The 17418-nt window shown below is 47.7% G+C and overlaps 1 protein-coding gene across 2 annotated transcripts; it reads left to right on the top strand.

Annotated features, from left to right (window-relative positions):
• The first annotated feature begins 7549 nt into the window (after positions 1 to 7549).
• On the top strand, positions 7550 to 16476 carry SLC37A2 (solute carrier family 37 member 2). 2 transcript variants are annotated; one of them, XM_053451890.1, is made up of 18 exons: positions 7550 to 7783; positions 9527 to 9608; positions 10108 to 10198; positions 10977 to 11055; positions 11929 to 12064; positions 12142 to 12218; positions 12299 to 12465; positions 12681 to 12718; positions 12803 to 12961; positions 13066 to 13156; positions 13512 to 13574; positions 13754 to 13839; positions 13935 to 13983; positions 14066 to 14139; positions 14222 to 14300; positions 14536 to 14633; positions 14769 to 14833; positions 16273 to 16476. In XM_053451890.1, the coding sequence occupies exons 1-18, from the start codon at positions 7725 to 7727 to the stop codon at positions 16286 to 16288; spliced, it is 1509 nt and encodes a 502-aa protein (XP_053307865.1). In that variant the 5' UTR covers positions 7550 to 7724; the 3' UTR covers positions 16289 to 16476. The 2 variants fall into 2 exon arrangements, with proteins under 2 accessions (XP_053307865.1, XP_053307864.1); XM_053451889.1 differs by lacking the exon at positions 16273 to 16476 and adding an exon at positions 15106 to 15350.
• The last annotated feature ends 942 nt before the right edge of the window (positions 16477 to 17418 follow it).

Below are 17418 nucleotides of genomic sequence, written 5' to 3'. Positions count from 1 at the left end.
TCTTTGTGATTATTTGGGTTTATCCCGTGATACAGGATCTGCTGCGCGGCTCCCCACGCGGCGCTGAATAAATGCGCCTAAGGTGTTTGCGGGTTACAGTAAACAATATAAACAAATTAAATACCCGCCTTCTGCATGTACGTTGGGAAGGGGGTGTTCTCAGTGTCTGTCTACACTATTATTCCTCCCCATTGCATTGATTCCATTTGGGGGAATGCGTGTCCCTCTCCCTGCCCTTTTTATAAATCCTGCTATATGATATCTATATGATAAGGGCTCTAGTTTTCAGGATATTGCTGATAAGGTGCATGCGCCGCCGTCGCATTCCTTGCATTTTACCGAATTCTCTGAGCTGCTCCACTGATGAACGTTTTTTGGAAAATATATTCGGCGAAAAAATGTTTTTGCTGCTTTGAGGGATCGTCTTCATTAAACGATGTAATAATTAAACCCGGGCCGGTCGTAATGTTTTATTAAACACACTATCTTTATTGCCAGAGGTTGAACATTGTGTATATAATTAAGTGCTTTCGCTTGAAAACACGAGGAACTTGCCAATTGAGAGCACCCCAAGGCAAGGGCAGCTTCCCGACGGGGTACAAGGAGTTCCAGGGGCCCCGCCGTCCAAAGTCACTTCATCATTGGGGGCCTCTAGGATGCTGAACGGGGAGAAAGGAGACTGTCTCTCCCTTCCATCATCACCGGGTATAATGAATGGAGACTGTCTCTCCCTTCCATCGTCACCGGGTATAATGAATGGAGACTGTCTCTCCCTTCCATCGTCACCGGGTATAATGAATGGAGACTGTCTCTCCCTTCCATCGTCACCGGGCATAATGAATGGAGACTGTCTCGCCCTTCCATCATCACCAGGTATAATGAATGGAGACTGTCTCTCCCTTCCATCATCACCGGGTATAATGAACGGAGATTGTCTCGCCCTTCCATCATCACCGGGTATAATGAATGGAGACTGTCTCGCCCTTCCATCATCACTGGGTATAATAAATGGAGACTGTCTCTCCCTTCCATCATCACCGGGTATAATGAATGGAGACTGTCTCTCCCTTCCATCATCACCGGGTATAATGAATGGAGACTGTCTCTCCCTTCCATCATCACCGGGTATAATGAATGGAGACTGTCTCTCCCTTCCATCATCGCCGGGTATAATGAATGGAGACTGTCTCTCCCTTCCATCATCACCGGGTATAATGAATGGAGACTGTCTCTCCCTTCCATCGTCACCGGGTATAATGAATGGAGACTGTCTCGCCCTTCCATCATCACCAGGTATAATGAACGGAGATTGTCTCGCCCTTCCATCATCACCGGGTATAATAAATGGAGACTGTCTCGCCCTTCCATCATCGCCGGGTATAATAAATGGAGACTGTCTCGCCCTTCCATCATTGCTGGGTATAATGAATGGAGACTGTCTCGCCCTTCCATCATCACCAGGAATAATAAATGGAGACTGTCTCTCCCTTCCATCATCACTGGGTATAATGAATGGAGACTGTCTCGCCCTTCCATCATCACTGGGTATAATAAATGGAGACTGTCTCTCCCTTCCATCATCACCGGGTATAATGAATGGAGACTGTCTCTCCCTTCCATCATCACCGGGTATAATGAATGGAGACTGTCTCTCCCTTCCATCATCACCGGGTATAATAAATGGAGACTGTCTCGCCCTTCCATCATCACCGGGTATAATGAATGGAGACTGTCTCGCCCTTCCATCATCACCGGGTATAATAAATGGAGACTGTCTCTCCCTTCCATCATCACCGGGTATAATGAATGGAGACTGTCTCTCCCTTCCATCGTCACCGGGTATAATGAATGGAGACTGTCTCGCCCTTCCATCATCACCAGGTATAATGAACGGAGATTGTCTCGCCCTTCCATCATCACCGGGTATAATAAATGGAGACTGTCTCGCCCTTCCATCATCGCCGGGTATAATAAATGGAGACTGTCTCGCCCTTCCATCATTGCTGGGTATAATGAATGGAGACTGTCTCGCCCTTCCATCATCACCAGGAATAATAAATGGAGACTGTCTCTCCCTTCCATCATCACTGGGTATAATGAATGGAGACTGTCTCGCCCTTCCATCATCACCAGGAATAATAAATGGAGACTGTCTCTCCCTTCCATCATCACCGGGTATAATGAATGGAGACTGTCTCTCCCTTCCATCATCACCGGGTATAATGAATGGAGACTGTCTCTCCCTTCCATCGTCACCGGGTATAATGAATGGAGACTGTCTCGCCCTTCCATCATCACCAGGTATAATGAACGGAGATTGTCTCGCCCTTCCATCATCACCGGGTATAATAAATGGAGACTGTCTCGCCCTTCCATCATCGCCGGGTATAATAAATGGAGACTGTCTCGCCCTTCCATCATTGCTGGGTATAATGAATGGAGACTGTCTCGCCCTTCCATCATCACCAGGAATAATAAATGGAGACTGTCTCTCCCTTCCATCATCACTGGGTATAATGAATGGAGACTGTCTCGCCCTTCCATCATCACCAGGAATAATAAATGGAGACTGTCTCTCCCTTCCATCATCACCGGGTATAATGAATGGAGACTGTCTCTCCCTTCCATCGTCACCGGGTATAATGAACGGAGATTGTCTCGCCCTTCCATCATCACCGGGTATAATAAATGGAGACTGTCTCGCCCTTCCATCATCGCCGGGTATAATAAATGGAGACTGTCTCGCCCTTCCATCATTGCTGGGTATAATGAATGGAGACTGTCTCGCCCTTCCATCATCACCAGGAATAATAAATGGAGACTGTCTCTCCCTTCCATCATCACCGGGTATAATGAATGGAGACAGTCTCGCCCTTCCATCATCACCAGGTATAATGAATGGAGACTGTCTCGCCCTTCCATCGTCACCGGGTATAATGAATGGAGACTGTCTCACCCTTCCATCGTCACCGGGTATAATGAATGGAGACTGTCTCTCCCTTCCATCATCACCGGGTATAATGAATGGAGACTGTCTCGCCCTTCCATCATCGCTGGGTATAATGAATGGAGACAGTCTCGCCCTTCCATCATCACCGGGTATAATAAATGGAGACTGTCTCGCCCTTCCATCATCACCAGGTATAATGAATGGAGACTGTCTCGCCCTTCCATCATCACCGGGTATAATAAATGGAGACTGTCTCACCCTTCCATCGTCACCGGGTATAATAAATAGAGACTGTCTCACCCTTCCATCGTCACCAGGGATAATAAATGGAGACTGTCTCTCCCTTCCATCATCACCGGGTATAATAAATGGAGACTGTCTCGCCCTTCCATCATCACCGGGTATAATAAATGGAGACTGTCTCGCCCTTCCATCATCACCGGGTATAATAAATGGAGACTGTCTCACCCTTCCATCGTCACCGGGTATAATAAATGGAGACTGTCTCTCCCTTCCATCATCACCGGGTATAATAAATGGAGACTGTCTCGCCCTTCCATCATCACCGGGTATAATAAATGGAGACTGTCTCACCCTTCCATCGTCACCGGGTATAATAAATGGAGACTGTCTCGCCCTTCCATCATCACTGGGTATAATGAATGGAGACTGTCTCGCCCTTCCATCATCGCTGGGTATAATGAATGGAGACTGTCTCTCCCTTCCATCATCGCCGGGTATAATAAATGGAGACTGTCTCGCCCTTCCATCATCGCCGGGTATAATAAATGGAGACTGTCTCGCCCTTCCATCATCGCTGGGTATAATGAATGGAGACTGTCTCGCCCTTCCATCATCACCAGGAATAATAAATGGAGACTGTCTCTCCCTTCCATCATCACCAGCTATAATGAATGGAGACTGTCTCGCCCTTCCATCATCACCAGGAATAATAAATGGAGACTGTCTCGCCCTTCCATCATCACCAGGTATAATGAACGGAGACTGTCTCGCCCTTCCATCGTCACCGGGTATAATAAATGGAGACTGTCTCACCCTTCCATCGTCACCGGGTATAATGAATGGAGACTGTCTCTCCCTTCCATCATCACCGGGTATAATGAATGGAGACTGTCTCGCCCTTCCATCATCACCGGGTATAATGAATGGAGACTGTCTCGCCCTTCCATCATCGCCGGCTATAATGAATGGAGACTGTCTCGCCCTTCCATCATCACCGGGTATAATAAATGGAGACTGTCTCACCCTTCCATCATCACCGGGTATAATGAATGGAGACTGTCTCTCCCTTCCATCATCGCTGGGTATAATGAATGGAGACTGTCTCACCCTTCCATCATCGCCGGGTATAATGAATGGAGACTGTCTCTCCCTTCCATCATCGCCGGGTATAATAAATAGAGACTGTCTCACCCTTCCATCATCGCCGGGTATAATGAATGGAGACTGTCTCTCCCTTCCATCATCGCCGGGTATAATAAATAGAGACTGTCTCTCCCTTCCATCATCGCCGGGTATAATAAATAGAGACTGTCTCACCCTTCCATCATCACTGGGTATAATGAATGGAGACTGTCTCACCCTTCCATCATCACCAGGAATAATAAATGGAGACTGTCTCTCCCTTCCATCATCACCGGGTATAATGAATGGAGACTGTCTCGCCCTTCCCTGGGGGTCTCGAGCTGAAGGCAGAGGATTTGTGAGCTCACGCATCTGCAGCAACACCTACAAATATGCAAATTACACGATGATGTCACACATTCACATGGTGAAGTCACAGCCCTTTCCTCGAGGTCTGCACATTTCCATCAAACATTAATATTCTATAGTGACCAGGGGGTCCCCGCAAGGAAGCCCCTTTTATTTTACTGAACTCGATACCAGCCGCTCCCTTCATGCTTATTCCCGTCCGCCTCGCTCCGTTACACGTTACTGCATAGAGTGGCCGGCGACTCGGGAGAAACGCGTCGGCTCTGCTGTATCCTCCTCCCCGGGAACCTCACGGACGCGTTTCGGAGACTTTGCGTTTCTGGGCGTGATCGGTCGCCTCTGAAATAATTGTTAAAAGGGTCTAATTAAGGCGAGGTGCGTGACCTGCGGCCGGCATTCCGGGTGTATCTGTGTTTACCGGGTAATAATATTCCCATCATTACAATAATAATTAATTGGAGATAACAGAATATCCTCAGCTGCACCTTCATTACGTCTGCCCTCGCGATGCATCACACCCAGCACAATGTGTACACTATATACTCTCAATACTATACATTATACAAGGGGCCGGCTCACTTATTTAACTATACATTACACAGGGAGCCGGGTCGCTGATTTATCTATACATTATAAAGGGGGGTGCTCGCTGATTTAACTATACATTATACAGTGGCCGCCTCACTATTTTAACCAGGGCCGGATTGGTCCAGGGGCCGATGCAGCCGCATCAACACCTCCGACGGCCACCGGCAATTTTGTAAGTGGTCGTTTAATGCTTCTGTGAGGCTCTTTGTCCTGCCCCCTTGATGATGCGATGCTGGAAGGGGCGTGGTCACAGTCACTGGAGCTCTTCGAGTGGCAGTCGGCCCCGTGGAGGAGAGCGCAGAGCAGGGGGAGGGTCAGGTAAAAAGTAATGGTTTTGGGGCATCACATAAATCAATACTAAAAGGAGGGGCTCACAAAGCGGTGTGGAAAATACATTTTTTTATTGATGCGGGAGTCAGACTTCGGGTCCCAGGCAGCCTGAATCCTGGACACCCTCCTGAATTTAAAGTCACTTCAGAGGCCAACATTTTCTAGGCCCAGGAATCAGTGAGAGGAAAAGTAAAGGTTTTGTGTTATTTACTCTGTTTAAATCAGCATATTTTATTAAAAATGACTTGTGGCAGTAAATTCTGGCTTCAGGCGTCCCGTGTTTTTTTAGTGCACTGATTACTCCCAATCCCATCACATAAGATTCTATCCGATATTATCTGCCGGGTCTGATGCCATCTTTATCCGTCACACATCGATGCCGAGGAGTTAGGATTCTGCCTATTCCCAGGTACTTACTTGGGTCTTTTAACACTTTGGGTTCCTGGGATTTTAATAATAATGATGATAGTAATAATAATAAGGATAATAATAATAATGATAATAATAAGGATAATAATGATAATAATAATAATAATGAGGTATTCTGTTATCGTAAAGGAACAATTTAATATAGTTTTAAAAATAATGATTTATAGCGATTTGGAAGGTTAATAGCTTTGCTCAGATAGTTGTGTGGGGGGCGCAAGAGCTCGAGCACACAATACAATACATGGGGCTGGACTTTTCGTTCCCAGTCCGGGAATTAACTATACATTATACAGGGCCGGCTCAGTGATTTAACTATACATTATACAGGGGCCGGCTCAGTGATTTAACTATACATTATACAGGGGGCCGGCTCAGTGATTTATCTATACATTATACAGGGGGCCGGCTCACTGATGTATCTATACATTATACAGGGGCCAGCTCAGTGATTTAAGTATACATTATACAGGGGCCGGCTCAGTGATTTAACTATACATTATACAGGGGGCCGGCTCACTGATTTATCTATACATTATACAGGGGGCCGGTCACTGATGTAACTATACATTATACAGGGGCCGGCTCACTGATTTAACTATACATTATACAGGGGCCGGTCACTGATTTATCTATACATTATACAGGGGCCGGTCACTGATTTATCTATACATTATACAGGGGCCGGTCACTGATTTATATATACATTATACAGGGGTTGGCTCACTGATTTAACCATACATTATACAGGGGCCGGTCACTGATTTATCTATACATTATACATGGTGGGGAAATTCCACAGGTAAAGAATATACTTGTGTTTTTCCATACGGGACGCTCTATATGTCACGGGTTGGAGGGCAGATGATACTTTATTTCCAAGAATTTCTCATCTGGAATCTCTGAAAAGGAAGCCGGAGTCCAGCAGGTTTCGAGGTACAGGACAATTACCCCAAATAGGGGTAAATTATACACAGTGACCCAACCACCCTGCTGCATTGTGTAATGATACATTTATATGCCTCTAGATTGTAAGCTCCAGGGAGCAGGGCCCTCATGTTATGTCCTGTCTACCCTTTGTACAGCACTGCAGATGGCGCCATATAAAACTTTTTGTTATTATTATTATCTTATATTTATATAGCACCAACAATTTATAAATAATAATTTATATGCAGCATTCCAGCTGTGATCTGAGCTAAATAATGCTTTGGGGAGGAAGGGGTTACATTCCAGAGTCTGGTGGGGGGAATGTGGGGCTTAACTATTCCAGTACCAGTTGGGGAAGGGTTAAATTAAATCTGAAGGAAGGGATGATGGTCGCATCCCTAGGCAGAATACTTAAGGCTCCCACTCAACAAATATTTGGATGAATTGGTTACAATGTTTCCAGTCTGTACATAATGTCATTAGGACACACATGTGCCATGCATGGGTTAAATGTCAGACCACGCCCTCTCGGTCACATGGTGGGCTGGTCACGTGGTGTCTTCTAATTCCCATTCATTGTGAGGAGTTAAATGCCCAGCAGTATATATTGGCAGGTGCCCTGGGCAGGGGTGCGAGGCTGTGACTGGCAGTGCATCTTCCTCGAGTTGCCACCCAGCCCTACAGTGGCAGCAACAGCGCATCTACCCCCTATTCAGCTTCACCCACTGAGGGGCAGCAGCTCCTGAACCACCCACCCCCAGCGATCATGAGATCCCCCCTGGCTCCAGCTGTCAGGCTCATCCAGGCTGTGTCTAGAGATGGATGGTAAGTGTAGCCCCCAGGGCTCTTTTGCATCAGCCCCAGCTCTGCATTCCTGTAACCATAAACTCTTTTGCCCACGTACCCCTTTGTCGCCCTTTCTTTTTATTCTTTGCTACCCTTCATGCTACTAATATGTGCCCCTTTGGCTGGGTGTGTGTGGTGTGTGTGTGTGTGTGTGTGTGTGTGTGTGTGTGAATGCGCCCCGTCGGCTGGGTCTGTCTGTGTGAATGTGCCCCGTCGGCTGGGTTTGTCTGTGTGTGACTGTGCCCTGTCGGCTGGGTCTGTCTGTGTGTGAATGTGCCCCGTCGGCTGGGTCTGTCTGTGTGTGAATGTGCCCCGTCGGCTGGGTCTGTCTGTGTGTGAATGTGCCCCGTCGGCTGGGTCTGTCTGTGTGTGAATGTGCCCCGTCGGCTGGGTCTGTCTGTGCGTGAATGTGCCCTGTCGGCTGTGTGTGTGAATGTGCCTCATTGGCTGGGTCTGTCTGTGTGTGTGTGTGTGTGTGTGTGAATGTGCCCCGTCGGCTGGGTCTGTCTGTGTGTGAATGTGCCCCGTCGGCTGTGTGTGTGAATGTGCCTCATTGGCTGGGTCTGTCTGTGTGTGTGTGTGTGTGTGAATGTGCCCCGTCGGCTGGGTCTGTCTGTGTGTGAATGTGCCTCATTGTGTGTGTGTGTGTGAATGTGTATAATTTCCTACTGATTGCAAGCTCCTTGGCGCGCGCCCGTCGGTCAGTTCCTGCGAATCAAGTGAAATGTGGTCCTGTAATGGAGGAGATGGGTTTATCTCTGTGGGGAGAGCTCTGGGTTTCTCGGGGGGCCCCGAGGAAAAGATTTATCAGGGGCCCAACTTTAGTAAAAAAATAATTCTGCATGTTTTCGACAATAAATTGAAAAGGATTTCTAACGCATCTCCATCACTCGTATGTAGAGGTCTCCCCCCCCCCTCCCTTTAAGGGGTGCCCAAGCAGCTCATATGGTGGCACAGCACTTGCATCTTTAGCCAAAAGAGCTAACAATCGAGCCACTAGCAGAGCTGTTTTGAAAAGATGTAAAGTTGCCAGATCCTGGCTAGGACTAGCACTAGAGATTGTTTCCAGCCGCGCAGGTCCCTCCGTAACGCTATTATCACAAATATCTCAGGGCGACAGGCGATTTATACCCATGGGGCAGCAAGATGGCGGCTCCCGCATATAGCATGATGGGGGGGGGGATAACAGAGGGGTCCCTGCAGTGACTAATAGAACCTCCATTCACAGAGAAAGATGTTAAACTCTGCCCGGTAATTGCCCCGGCTTCCCCGGTAGTTTGTTGCCCTTTATGTTCTGTTTCGAGGGGTTGCGCAATCTCCCTGCCTGCGGTGTTCGCGGAATCAGTTCCTGCGTCTCGGTTTCCGCTGCTCCGTCTCGTGGTTCTTCGCCTGGCTTTGGAAATCGCTGCACGCTCTCTCTTACTGTTCGTTAAACATTTTTATTAAGCACCCTCTTTATTGTTCTTTGTGGTGTGGGGCTTCCCCCCCCCCTTGTTTTGCCCCCTGTTCAGTTTCTGCCCCAGAGGACTTTTCTATTTAATTTTCATGACTTTGGTAAAATTAGTGGCGTTATGGATGTCGACAATATTGATGTAAAGTCCTGGTAAATAGGGGGCAGTTGGAAGGAACATCTGCCCCCGTGCCCCCCGGTCTGGATCGTCGTGGTTATGAGCTGGTGAAGAAAAGTCTTCTGTTTATAATCCCAGTATTTTTCCTCCCCAGGTATCGTGGATTTATCATCGTTCTGACTTTCCTGTTCTACACGAGTTACCATCTGTCCAGGAAGCCGATCAGCGTGGTGAAGGTGAGCCGTGTGCAGAATGCGCGGGTCACGCGTGTTCTTATGTGGATTTCTGCGTGTATCGAAGCGCGTACCTGGTTATTCCGTGCAGTAATTCGTCCCTCGGGACGGACATTTTTGGGCCGATCATTTACTGGAATTATTTCAATGAATAATAATATTTCCCAAATCATTCAGCCGCTTTCCTTTCTAATTAATTTGATTCCTTTTACCGGAAGCTGATGCCCGGCACCGGCTCGCTGCCGGAATAACCGTGTTAAACATGGCGTGTGGAGGAGATTCCTGGGCGCCCGTAAGTCGGGGCTCGTACCCTCTGCTGGCCCAGGGGGTCCCCACGTGAGCCTCAGCTGCTATAGGGGAGTAGGGAATACGAAGTATGTTTGGAAGTATAATTCCCCCAGATTGGTCGCTCCCTGATTCAGGTTAATAATGTGTGATGGAGCTGCGGAATGATCCAGTACCGGTCTGCTCCCGTTTATATTTGTTTCCTCTTGTGTTTCAGAGCCAGCTCCACCGGAACTGCTCCGAGCTCCCGAATCCTCCGCCGAATATTTCCCGTAATGACACGACGTGGTGCAGCTGGGCGCCGTTCGGTAAGTGCGTTACGTAAGGCGTCTGAGCCGTGCCTCCGCAGCCTGTCCTGGGAGTCTTTAACCCCTTCACAGCGCACTGCATCCCCAAAGGGGTTAATCTTGAGAGTACTAATCTGAACCATAAATCAGATGCAATCTGCAGTTTGGCAAATTAACTGATTTCTCTGTTTATTTGGCTGTAAATGCTGTGAAAGTTGGCAGCTATTGGTTCCGGCTCCTGATTAATGGCGGCCGCCAATTAATTTATTGCTTTTCTTTCATTCTGAGTCATATCAGAAATCACATTAGCGATAAGTTTTCGCTCGGACTTGGAGAGACCGTTTGTTTGCTGGACTTCAGTGGCTTCGTTTTTTCCGCCCCAGATGATGCCGTTTTTTCCAGACTGTTCTTGTGATTTTTGGGAAATGATGAATCAGGAAACTTCTCCTTTTCTATTTTTAGTTTCCAGAACAAACGTCTCATGGAAGGATTTTAAATCTTTATATATTTTTTTTTTTCTTAGTCCAGTTATGATAAATATATGAATGAAACATCTTTTCAAACCACAACGACCCCCCCCAATGCTCTGCGGGCAAAGCTCTGTTTGTGGTCATTACGCCAGCTTTATGTAAATTGCCCTGGTCGGGGTAAATGATAGCGTTGGTTGTTCTCTATAATAGTCTTTCCTTTTAATAAATATGAAAATGAACCTCGGTACAAACTGCCCTTGAAGTGGCCAAACTACCAATTTCACAACTTTGTGGTTAGTGAATTTTTTTTTTTTTTGCTCCTTTTTTAGACCAATCAAATTACAAGGAGCTGCTTGGCGCCCTGGACACCTCCTTCTTGGTTGCCTACGCGATTGGGATGTTTTTTAGGTAAGTGAGGCCTTCTGATTCTCCATTATTTTTCCGGTGGGATGTTGGAGTCATGGGGTAAAACTGCATGAGAACTTGTGGTCCAATACCACCGCCCCCCCCGGGTATAATGGGGTCCGATCAATGTGGCGAGACATTCATCCCAAATGCTGGGTTGTAAGGCGCCTTTCTGACTGCGATGGGTTAACGCTCTGCACCCAGACCCCTAATCCTGAGACGGTCTCGGAGTGTTTGTTGGTTTAAAGGTCGCTCCGGGCCGGAGATCTGAGCCGTGGGGGGAGTTCACTAGTAAGGGGTAAATGTGAGACGTGTTCCTCGTGCCCGACGCGACCGCCGTTTTCTGCCTCATTGTGACCGTTTTAGACTGTTTTCATCACACATGATCTCGATGAGATACAAGCGCCGGTAAATTCTTGTAACAATAAATTCTTGTAACAATAAGTATTTTTATAATGTATCTGGTCACTCCGTGTCCTCGTTGTCTCGGATAATCCGGTAATTGCCGCTCCTTTAATATCAAACGGATCGAGTGCCGCATTCTCTATTGTTATCGTTTTTTGTCAAAAGGTAAAATGGATCAAATTCACCATAAATTCTGATAATAAATACACTGACGGCGTTCGCTTTAAAGGGCAGCAGAAACCGGAGCCTTAAAATAGTCATTATTAATAAACTAAGCAGATAAAGTGGTTCAATTCTGGCCACGAGCACCTCCGGCAATTAACCCATTGAGGCCCCGTTATAGTGTGGTATCACGCATGCTGCCGGTGAGGTCTAAATGCGTTCTGAGACCTCTCCAAATCTCCTGTAAATGGCTGCTGGGGCGTTTCATGGTTCGTGCCACAGGAATTAACCCTTCCTATTCATTTTCAGTGGCATCTTTGGGGAACGCCTGCCCCTGAGGTACTACCTGTCTGGGGGTATGATACTCAGTGGATTATTCACCTCTCTTCTGGGGCTGGGGTATTACTGGGACATTCACTCTCTCTGGTACTTCATACTCTTCCAGGTAAGGACCTCTCTTTGCGATTACACGTTATGGGCCTTATTTACTATATTTACTAACTTCCCGCCATTCCCCTGCAGATATTGAATGGTTTGGTCCAGACGACGGGATGGCCGTCCGTGGTGGCGTGTATGGGAAACTGGTTTGGGAAAGGAAAGTAAGTGTCTGCGTCCGCGCGGTGCCGGGAATCCGCAGTTAAACCTGAAATATTTCAGTCGTGATCTGTTTCCCCGACAGACGCGGGTTTATTATGGGAATCTGGAATTCTCACACGGCGGTCGGGAATATATTGGGCTCCCTGATTGCTGGAGCGTTCGTCTCGTCGGCGTGGGGTCTCTCCTTCATTGTGCCAGGAATTATAATTGCCTCCTGCGGGGTCATCTGCTTCCTCTTCCTCATCGAATGTAAGTTTATTGGTGTAAATATGGTGGGGACACGTTTAGTAATGTTGCGCATGAATCTTAATGCTGGTTCTTCCAGCTCTCCTTCGGTGTGTGAGCCTTTGGGGCAAATTCCCGCTGTCCATGTAGTCTATCCATGCCACATTCCTCCCGGCCCCTCATTCCTCTCACTTTAAATATTTATCGGACGGAAAGTAACCCTTTCCTTTTATTTCCAGATCCGGAAGACGTCGGGTGCGCATCTCCAGAGACGAACGTTCGTATTCACGTTGGTTGGTTGGTTGAAATTGTATCATATGTCGTGATTTCTTTTCTGATCGGCTTTTCATTCTGATTTCAGGAGGTGGTCGAGGACGACTTGGACAACATTCAGGTGTCGAGTAACAGCACGGAGGCCATCTTCAAGAGTCAGCCTTTAGACAGCGTCGACGAGTCCGGGAGCCACGTGGCTGGGGAGCATCCGCAAGCCATCAGTTTCCTGGGTGCGCTCCGGATACCGGTGCGTGAGTCCTGCCCTCGGCGGCCCCGCGTGGACGGAAAGCGTGGCGCGTAACTGTGTGTGTTTAGTGGCGCCGATATGCTGATGCTTTGTTTTACCCCCAGGGCGTAGTGGAGTTTGCACTCTGTCTCCTCTTTGCCAAGTTGGTCAGTTACACGTTCCTTTACTGGCTCCCTCTCTACATTTCCAACGTTGGTAAGAAACGCGGCTGATCGAGTCGCTCCATATAAACCGGTCCAGCGATTTTTCATTATTTGCTTAAAGCTCTGTCCTTCTTTGCATAGCCCAGTTTTAGTAAATACTAGCTTCATGAATTATCGTTACACTGATGCAAAGGAGTAGTGTGTGCAGGGAAAGGTTCCGCTGCTGAGGTTAATGCTGGGAGCCCAGTCGGAAAAGGTTTCAGAGATAATGGCTGCTGTCTTCAGTTGGGGTGAAGGCAGTGGGAAGGAGATAAGATCTGTAAATATTTTCATCCGCTCCTCCAGAAACTCGATCCCTGACTCCTGCTGATCCGCATTTAATTTGCCCCCCCCCTGTTTGTTTTCAGCACACTTTGACCCCAAAAAGGCTGGAGATCTGTCGACGCTGTTTGATGCCGGCGGCATTCTCGGTTCGTCATTTTATTTTACTCTGTATTATTTCTGCTTAATATTCGGGGCATATCGGGTGTAAATTCTGGAACACTTTTAGAATTGAATATTCCTGCTGTTTTTATTTCCGTGCTTTTTACTTTATAATTGTGTTCACTTCACATGATCTTGGTTTATTTGGTATGAATTCTCATAATAGGAGGGATTCTGGCCGGTGCCGTATCGGATTATTCTGGAGCGAGCGCCATCACGTGTTCGGTTATGTTGGTCCTGACTGCGCCCATGGTAGGTGCGGGCAGCTCCAGATCTTTCTGAAGAGGCTGGCCTATGTTTCGGTTTTGCGTTTCTGCTCTTCATTAACGGGATTTTCTCTCCTTTAGCTGTTTGTTTACAATCAGTTCGGGCAGACGGAGGTTTCCACCACGATCGGTAAGCAGAACCCGCGTTTCTCTCCAGTTTAAATCCAGAATCGCGTCTCTTGGGTTGAAATGAATGCTTTCTTCTCTCGCAGCCATGCTGATCGTGTGCGGGATGCTGGTTAATGGACCCTACTCACTGATCACCACAGCGGTCTCGGCGGATTTGGTAAGGCCGTCTCTTACGGTGATGGCTGGAGGTTGCTGGATATGTTTTTGTGCCGGGGATGACGTTTCCGCGTTTCTCGCAGGGCACTCACGAGTCTCTCCGTGGGAACGCTAGGGCGCTGTCTACGGTCACGGCCATTATCGACGGCTCTGGATCAATAGGTCTGTACGTTTATTGAATATTTATTTATGTTGATTCAGAAAATGAGACCATTAATTGGTAAAACCGGTCGAGGTGCTTCGTTTATTGGTAACCGAGTGCGTTAGACTCTTTCAGGTATAATAGTCTCGGAAGCTTGCAATCTAACGCAGTTCAATTACCAGTGAGGGAGTCTATGCCACGTTTGGCTCTCTTCATGTCTTTCATTTAGTAAAATGTGACCGATTTTACCCTCAGGGGCTGCACTCGGACCGTCTCTCGCCTCCGTCCTGTCCTCTAAAGGCTGGAATTATGTCTTCTACATGTTAATAGCGGCTGATATCTGCGCATGTTTGGTAAGATTCTCCTGATTGGGATCTGGCGGTGGTTTACAGTGTCGGGTATGGCCAGGACGTGCCAGTCGGCGTCTGTTCGGCAGGCCGTGTCCTGCGCCCAATGCGTTTCATGTTAAGAATATTTTTCTCTTCCAGTTGTTGTCACGTTTGGTTTACAAGGAGGTGACCCGCTTGTGCCCGTGTTTCCGGAAGGCCAGAGGGTACGGTAATATAGTCTGCGTAGTAAAATCCGTGTTGGCGGGGGCTGTGGCGTCATATAACTGCCATTGGGGGGGGGTCAGGGATGGGTACTCCGTGCATATAAAATGGCTTCTTCTGAAATCGCACCCCAGTCGCATTCCTGCGTTAGATGGCAGAAAATCCACTGATAAGGAAACCCGACCGCGTATCGACCAAACCTTTGAGGTCACGTTAAGCGTGTCTCCAGCAGCGGCTGTAGCGGAGTATTAATCTGTCTTCGTGTGTTTTATAGCGATAGCCTGAACCTAAAGCCCAGTAATGGTGGATGAGGGAACTTGTTACAAATAAGCGTTTGTCGTGAGTATAAGTGCTTCAGCTGGTGCAAAGTTTGGCGGGAAAATCAAATGGAAGCTTTATTACGAAACCTTTTGTCAAGGAGACAGAACAGGCCTCGGGCTCCGAGCCCCACGCGTTTCACCCATTGCTGCCGCTTCTCACAATATTAACACAATACTCCATTAATCCTCCAATAATCCATTAACACTTCCAACAACGCAATCCATCCGGCCACCAGGTCAGCTCCATCCTGCCCGTCCAATCAATGGTCTCGTCCTAGACTGGGGAGCCATAAGCCCTTCCCGCGCATGTTTACTCTCCCTCAGAGCGTTATAATCATTACTCCTTCACTAACACGACATGGAAACCTGTGTTTCTGAAGCCCCGCGGCCTTTTCTGTCATTGTTAATACCGCTTCTAATTCTAAAACTCCATTCCTTTCCATCTCTTCTCTCCTTTAACTCTTTGCTGACTGCTCGTTCGGCTCAATGGAAATCCTCAGCGGGGCAGCGAGAATTAAAACATTTCGTTCAAACGTCCGTTACGAATCCTGGTATAAAAAGGATTTTCCGGTGGTTACGGAGGGGCTTCTCGCCTGGTGCATAGTGATGGCGATGTATGGGTTTAAAAGCCATGGCCTCATCGTACTTCAGGAGCAGAACATGGGGGGCCCGTCCATTCCAGCTTGGGACCCCCACGTACACTTTGGTCCTCCCCCATGTGATCAGACAGTGTACAGAAGGGTTAATAAGGGACCTGTCCATTAAATGGGTTAAACTTAGTTCCAATGAGTCCTTTTCAGGCGCAAACAAAAGAGATAATAAATGGGATGAAAGACGAGGATGCAGAACAACAGACGTTTCCGGCGGGAGGATCATGAATAGGCAATTCTTCTTTTTTCCTCCAAATATTCTCTGCTTCTGGTCGGGGGGGGGGGTCTCGCTCGCTCGCTCGCTCGCTGTATTGATCGGCCTGGGAACAGATATTGAACGTTTTCTGCCATTGTTGATTCTTTTGTGGATAATCTTCCAGATCCCGCAGGATTTTGGGGGTCCTGTGATTGCCCCCCCACCCCCTGCTGAGCCATCTCTGGGGAAACTCACGTGAATTCCATGTATTTCAGGTTTACGACGATGTGACCTCCGACGAAGCTCCGCTCCCCGCTGGCAGGATCAGCCGTTATGCTGCTATTTCAAAAGAAAAAAATGAACAAACTCTGGAAGTTTTCTTTGATTTTTTTTTTGAGGAATGTTGAGAGATTTTAAAGAATATTCTGTAGATTTAAAAAAAAATTCCATCTGCCCCCCTACATGTGACCATTAAACGTCCTTATTTTACTGTCTCGTTGATTATTTGTATTTATTTGCTGTAAGCGACTGCTGAGCGGATTTATAGTAGATGGTGGCCGTTCCTCCCTACTTGAGTGCAAGCTCCTGGGCCTTGCCTCCACTGGTTAGCAAGCAGCCCCGGGCCTCCTTTGGGCAGAAATAGAAATAATAATTAAGAAAACCTCGTCTCAAGGCTGATAACGCAGAGATATTGGGGCGCAGATGAAAGCCTGAACGTACTGCGCTACGGAATCTGATGGCGCTCTTTTAATATCGTATGTAAAGCGCCGGCTCCGAGGGGCCCCTCTCGTGTTCTGTAGTTTCCCCGGTGCTCCGGACAGTTCGTGGTGTTAATGAATTAATTAGCGAGGCTGGGATTCTATTTCTGTCCCTGATTATCTCATCCTATTCTATATTGTTCTGAATTGAGCCCAGGGGCCGAGTCCCCGGGGCCCGGCCCACTAATTGCCACCTGGAAGCGTTTCCAGGAAAACTCGCATTTCTGCTTCTAGGTGTGAAGCGTAAACGTTAATAAACTCAAGAGTCTCCATGAACCTCCCGGCTCTGTCCGGTCTGTAAAGACTTAAACCTTAATCAGTCGTTGGTCTCGTCTTCAGGAGCCGTATGTCTATCCCATGCCTGTTTAATACCCTCTACCGCTTCTGCCGGGAGGCTGTTCCACTTATCTACCACTTATCCGTGGTAATTCATTGTCTTTATATCTGTTTAAATGGCATCCAGCTAGAGATCAGCAACAAGACGCATCGAGAAAGTGTTACGAAAGGCTGTGAAATAATATCAGCTCGTGGCGTTGCGAGTAAATGGGGGGGATGCCGTCCTGTCCACGTCTAGTGAAGCGTGGGCCCCGCGCAGAAACCAAGTGGGGCCCAACGGATTATGATTTGTTTGCACGCATCGAGTATACGAAGGGTAATTACACA

This window comes from Spea bombifrons, chromosome 12 (genome assembly GCF_027358695.1).
Source record: "Spea bombifrons isolate aSpeBom1 chromosome 12, aSpeBom1.2.pri, whole genome shotgun sequence".
Lineage (NCBI taxonomy): Eukaryota > Metazoa > Chordata > Amphibia > Anura > Pelobatidae > Spea > Spea bombifrons.
The sequence above is the reverse complement of the archived record's forward strand: the minus strand, read 5'-3'. Positions and strand labels throughout refer to the sequence as shown.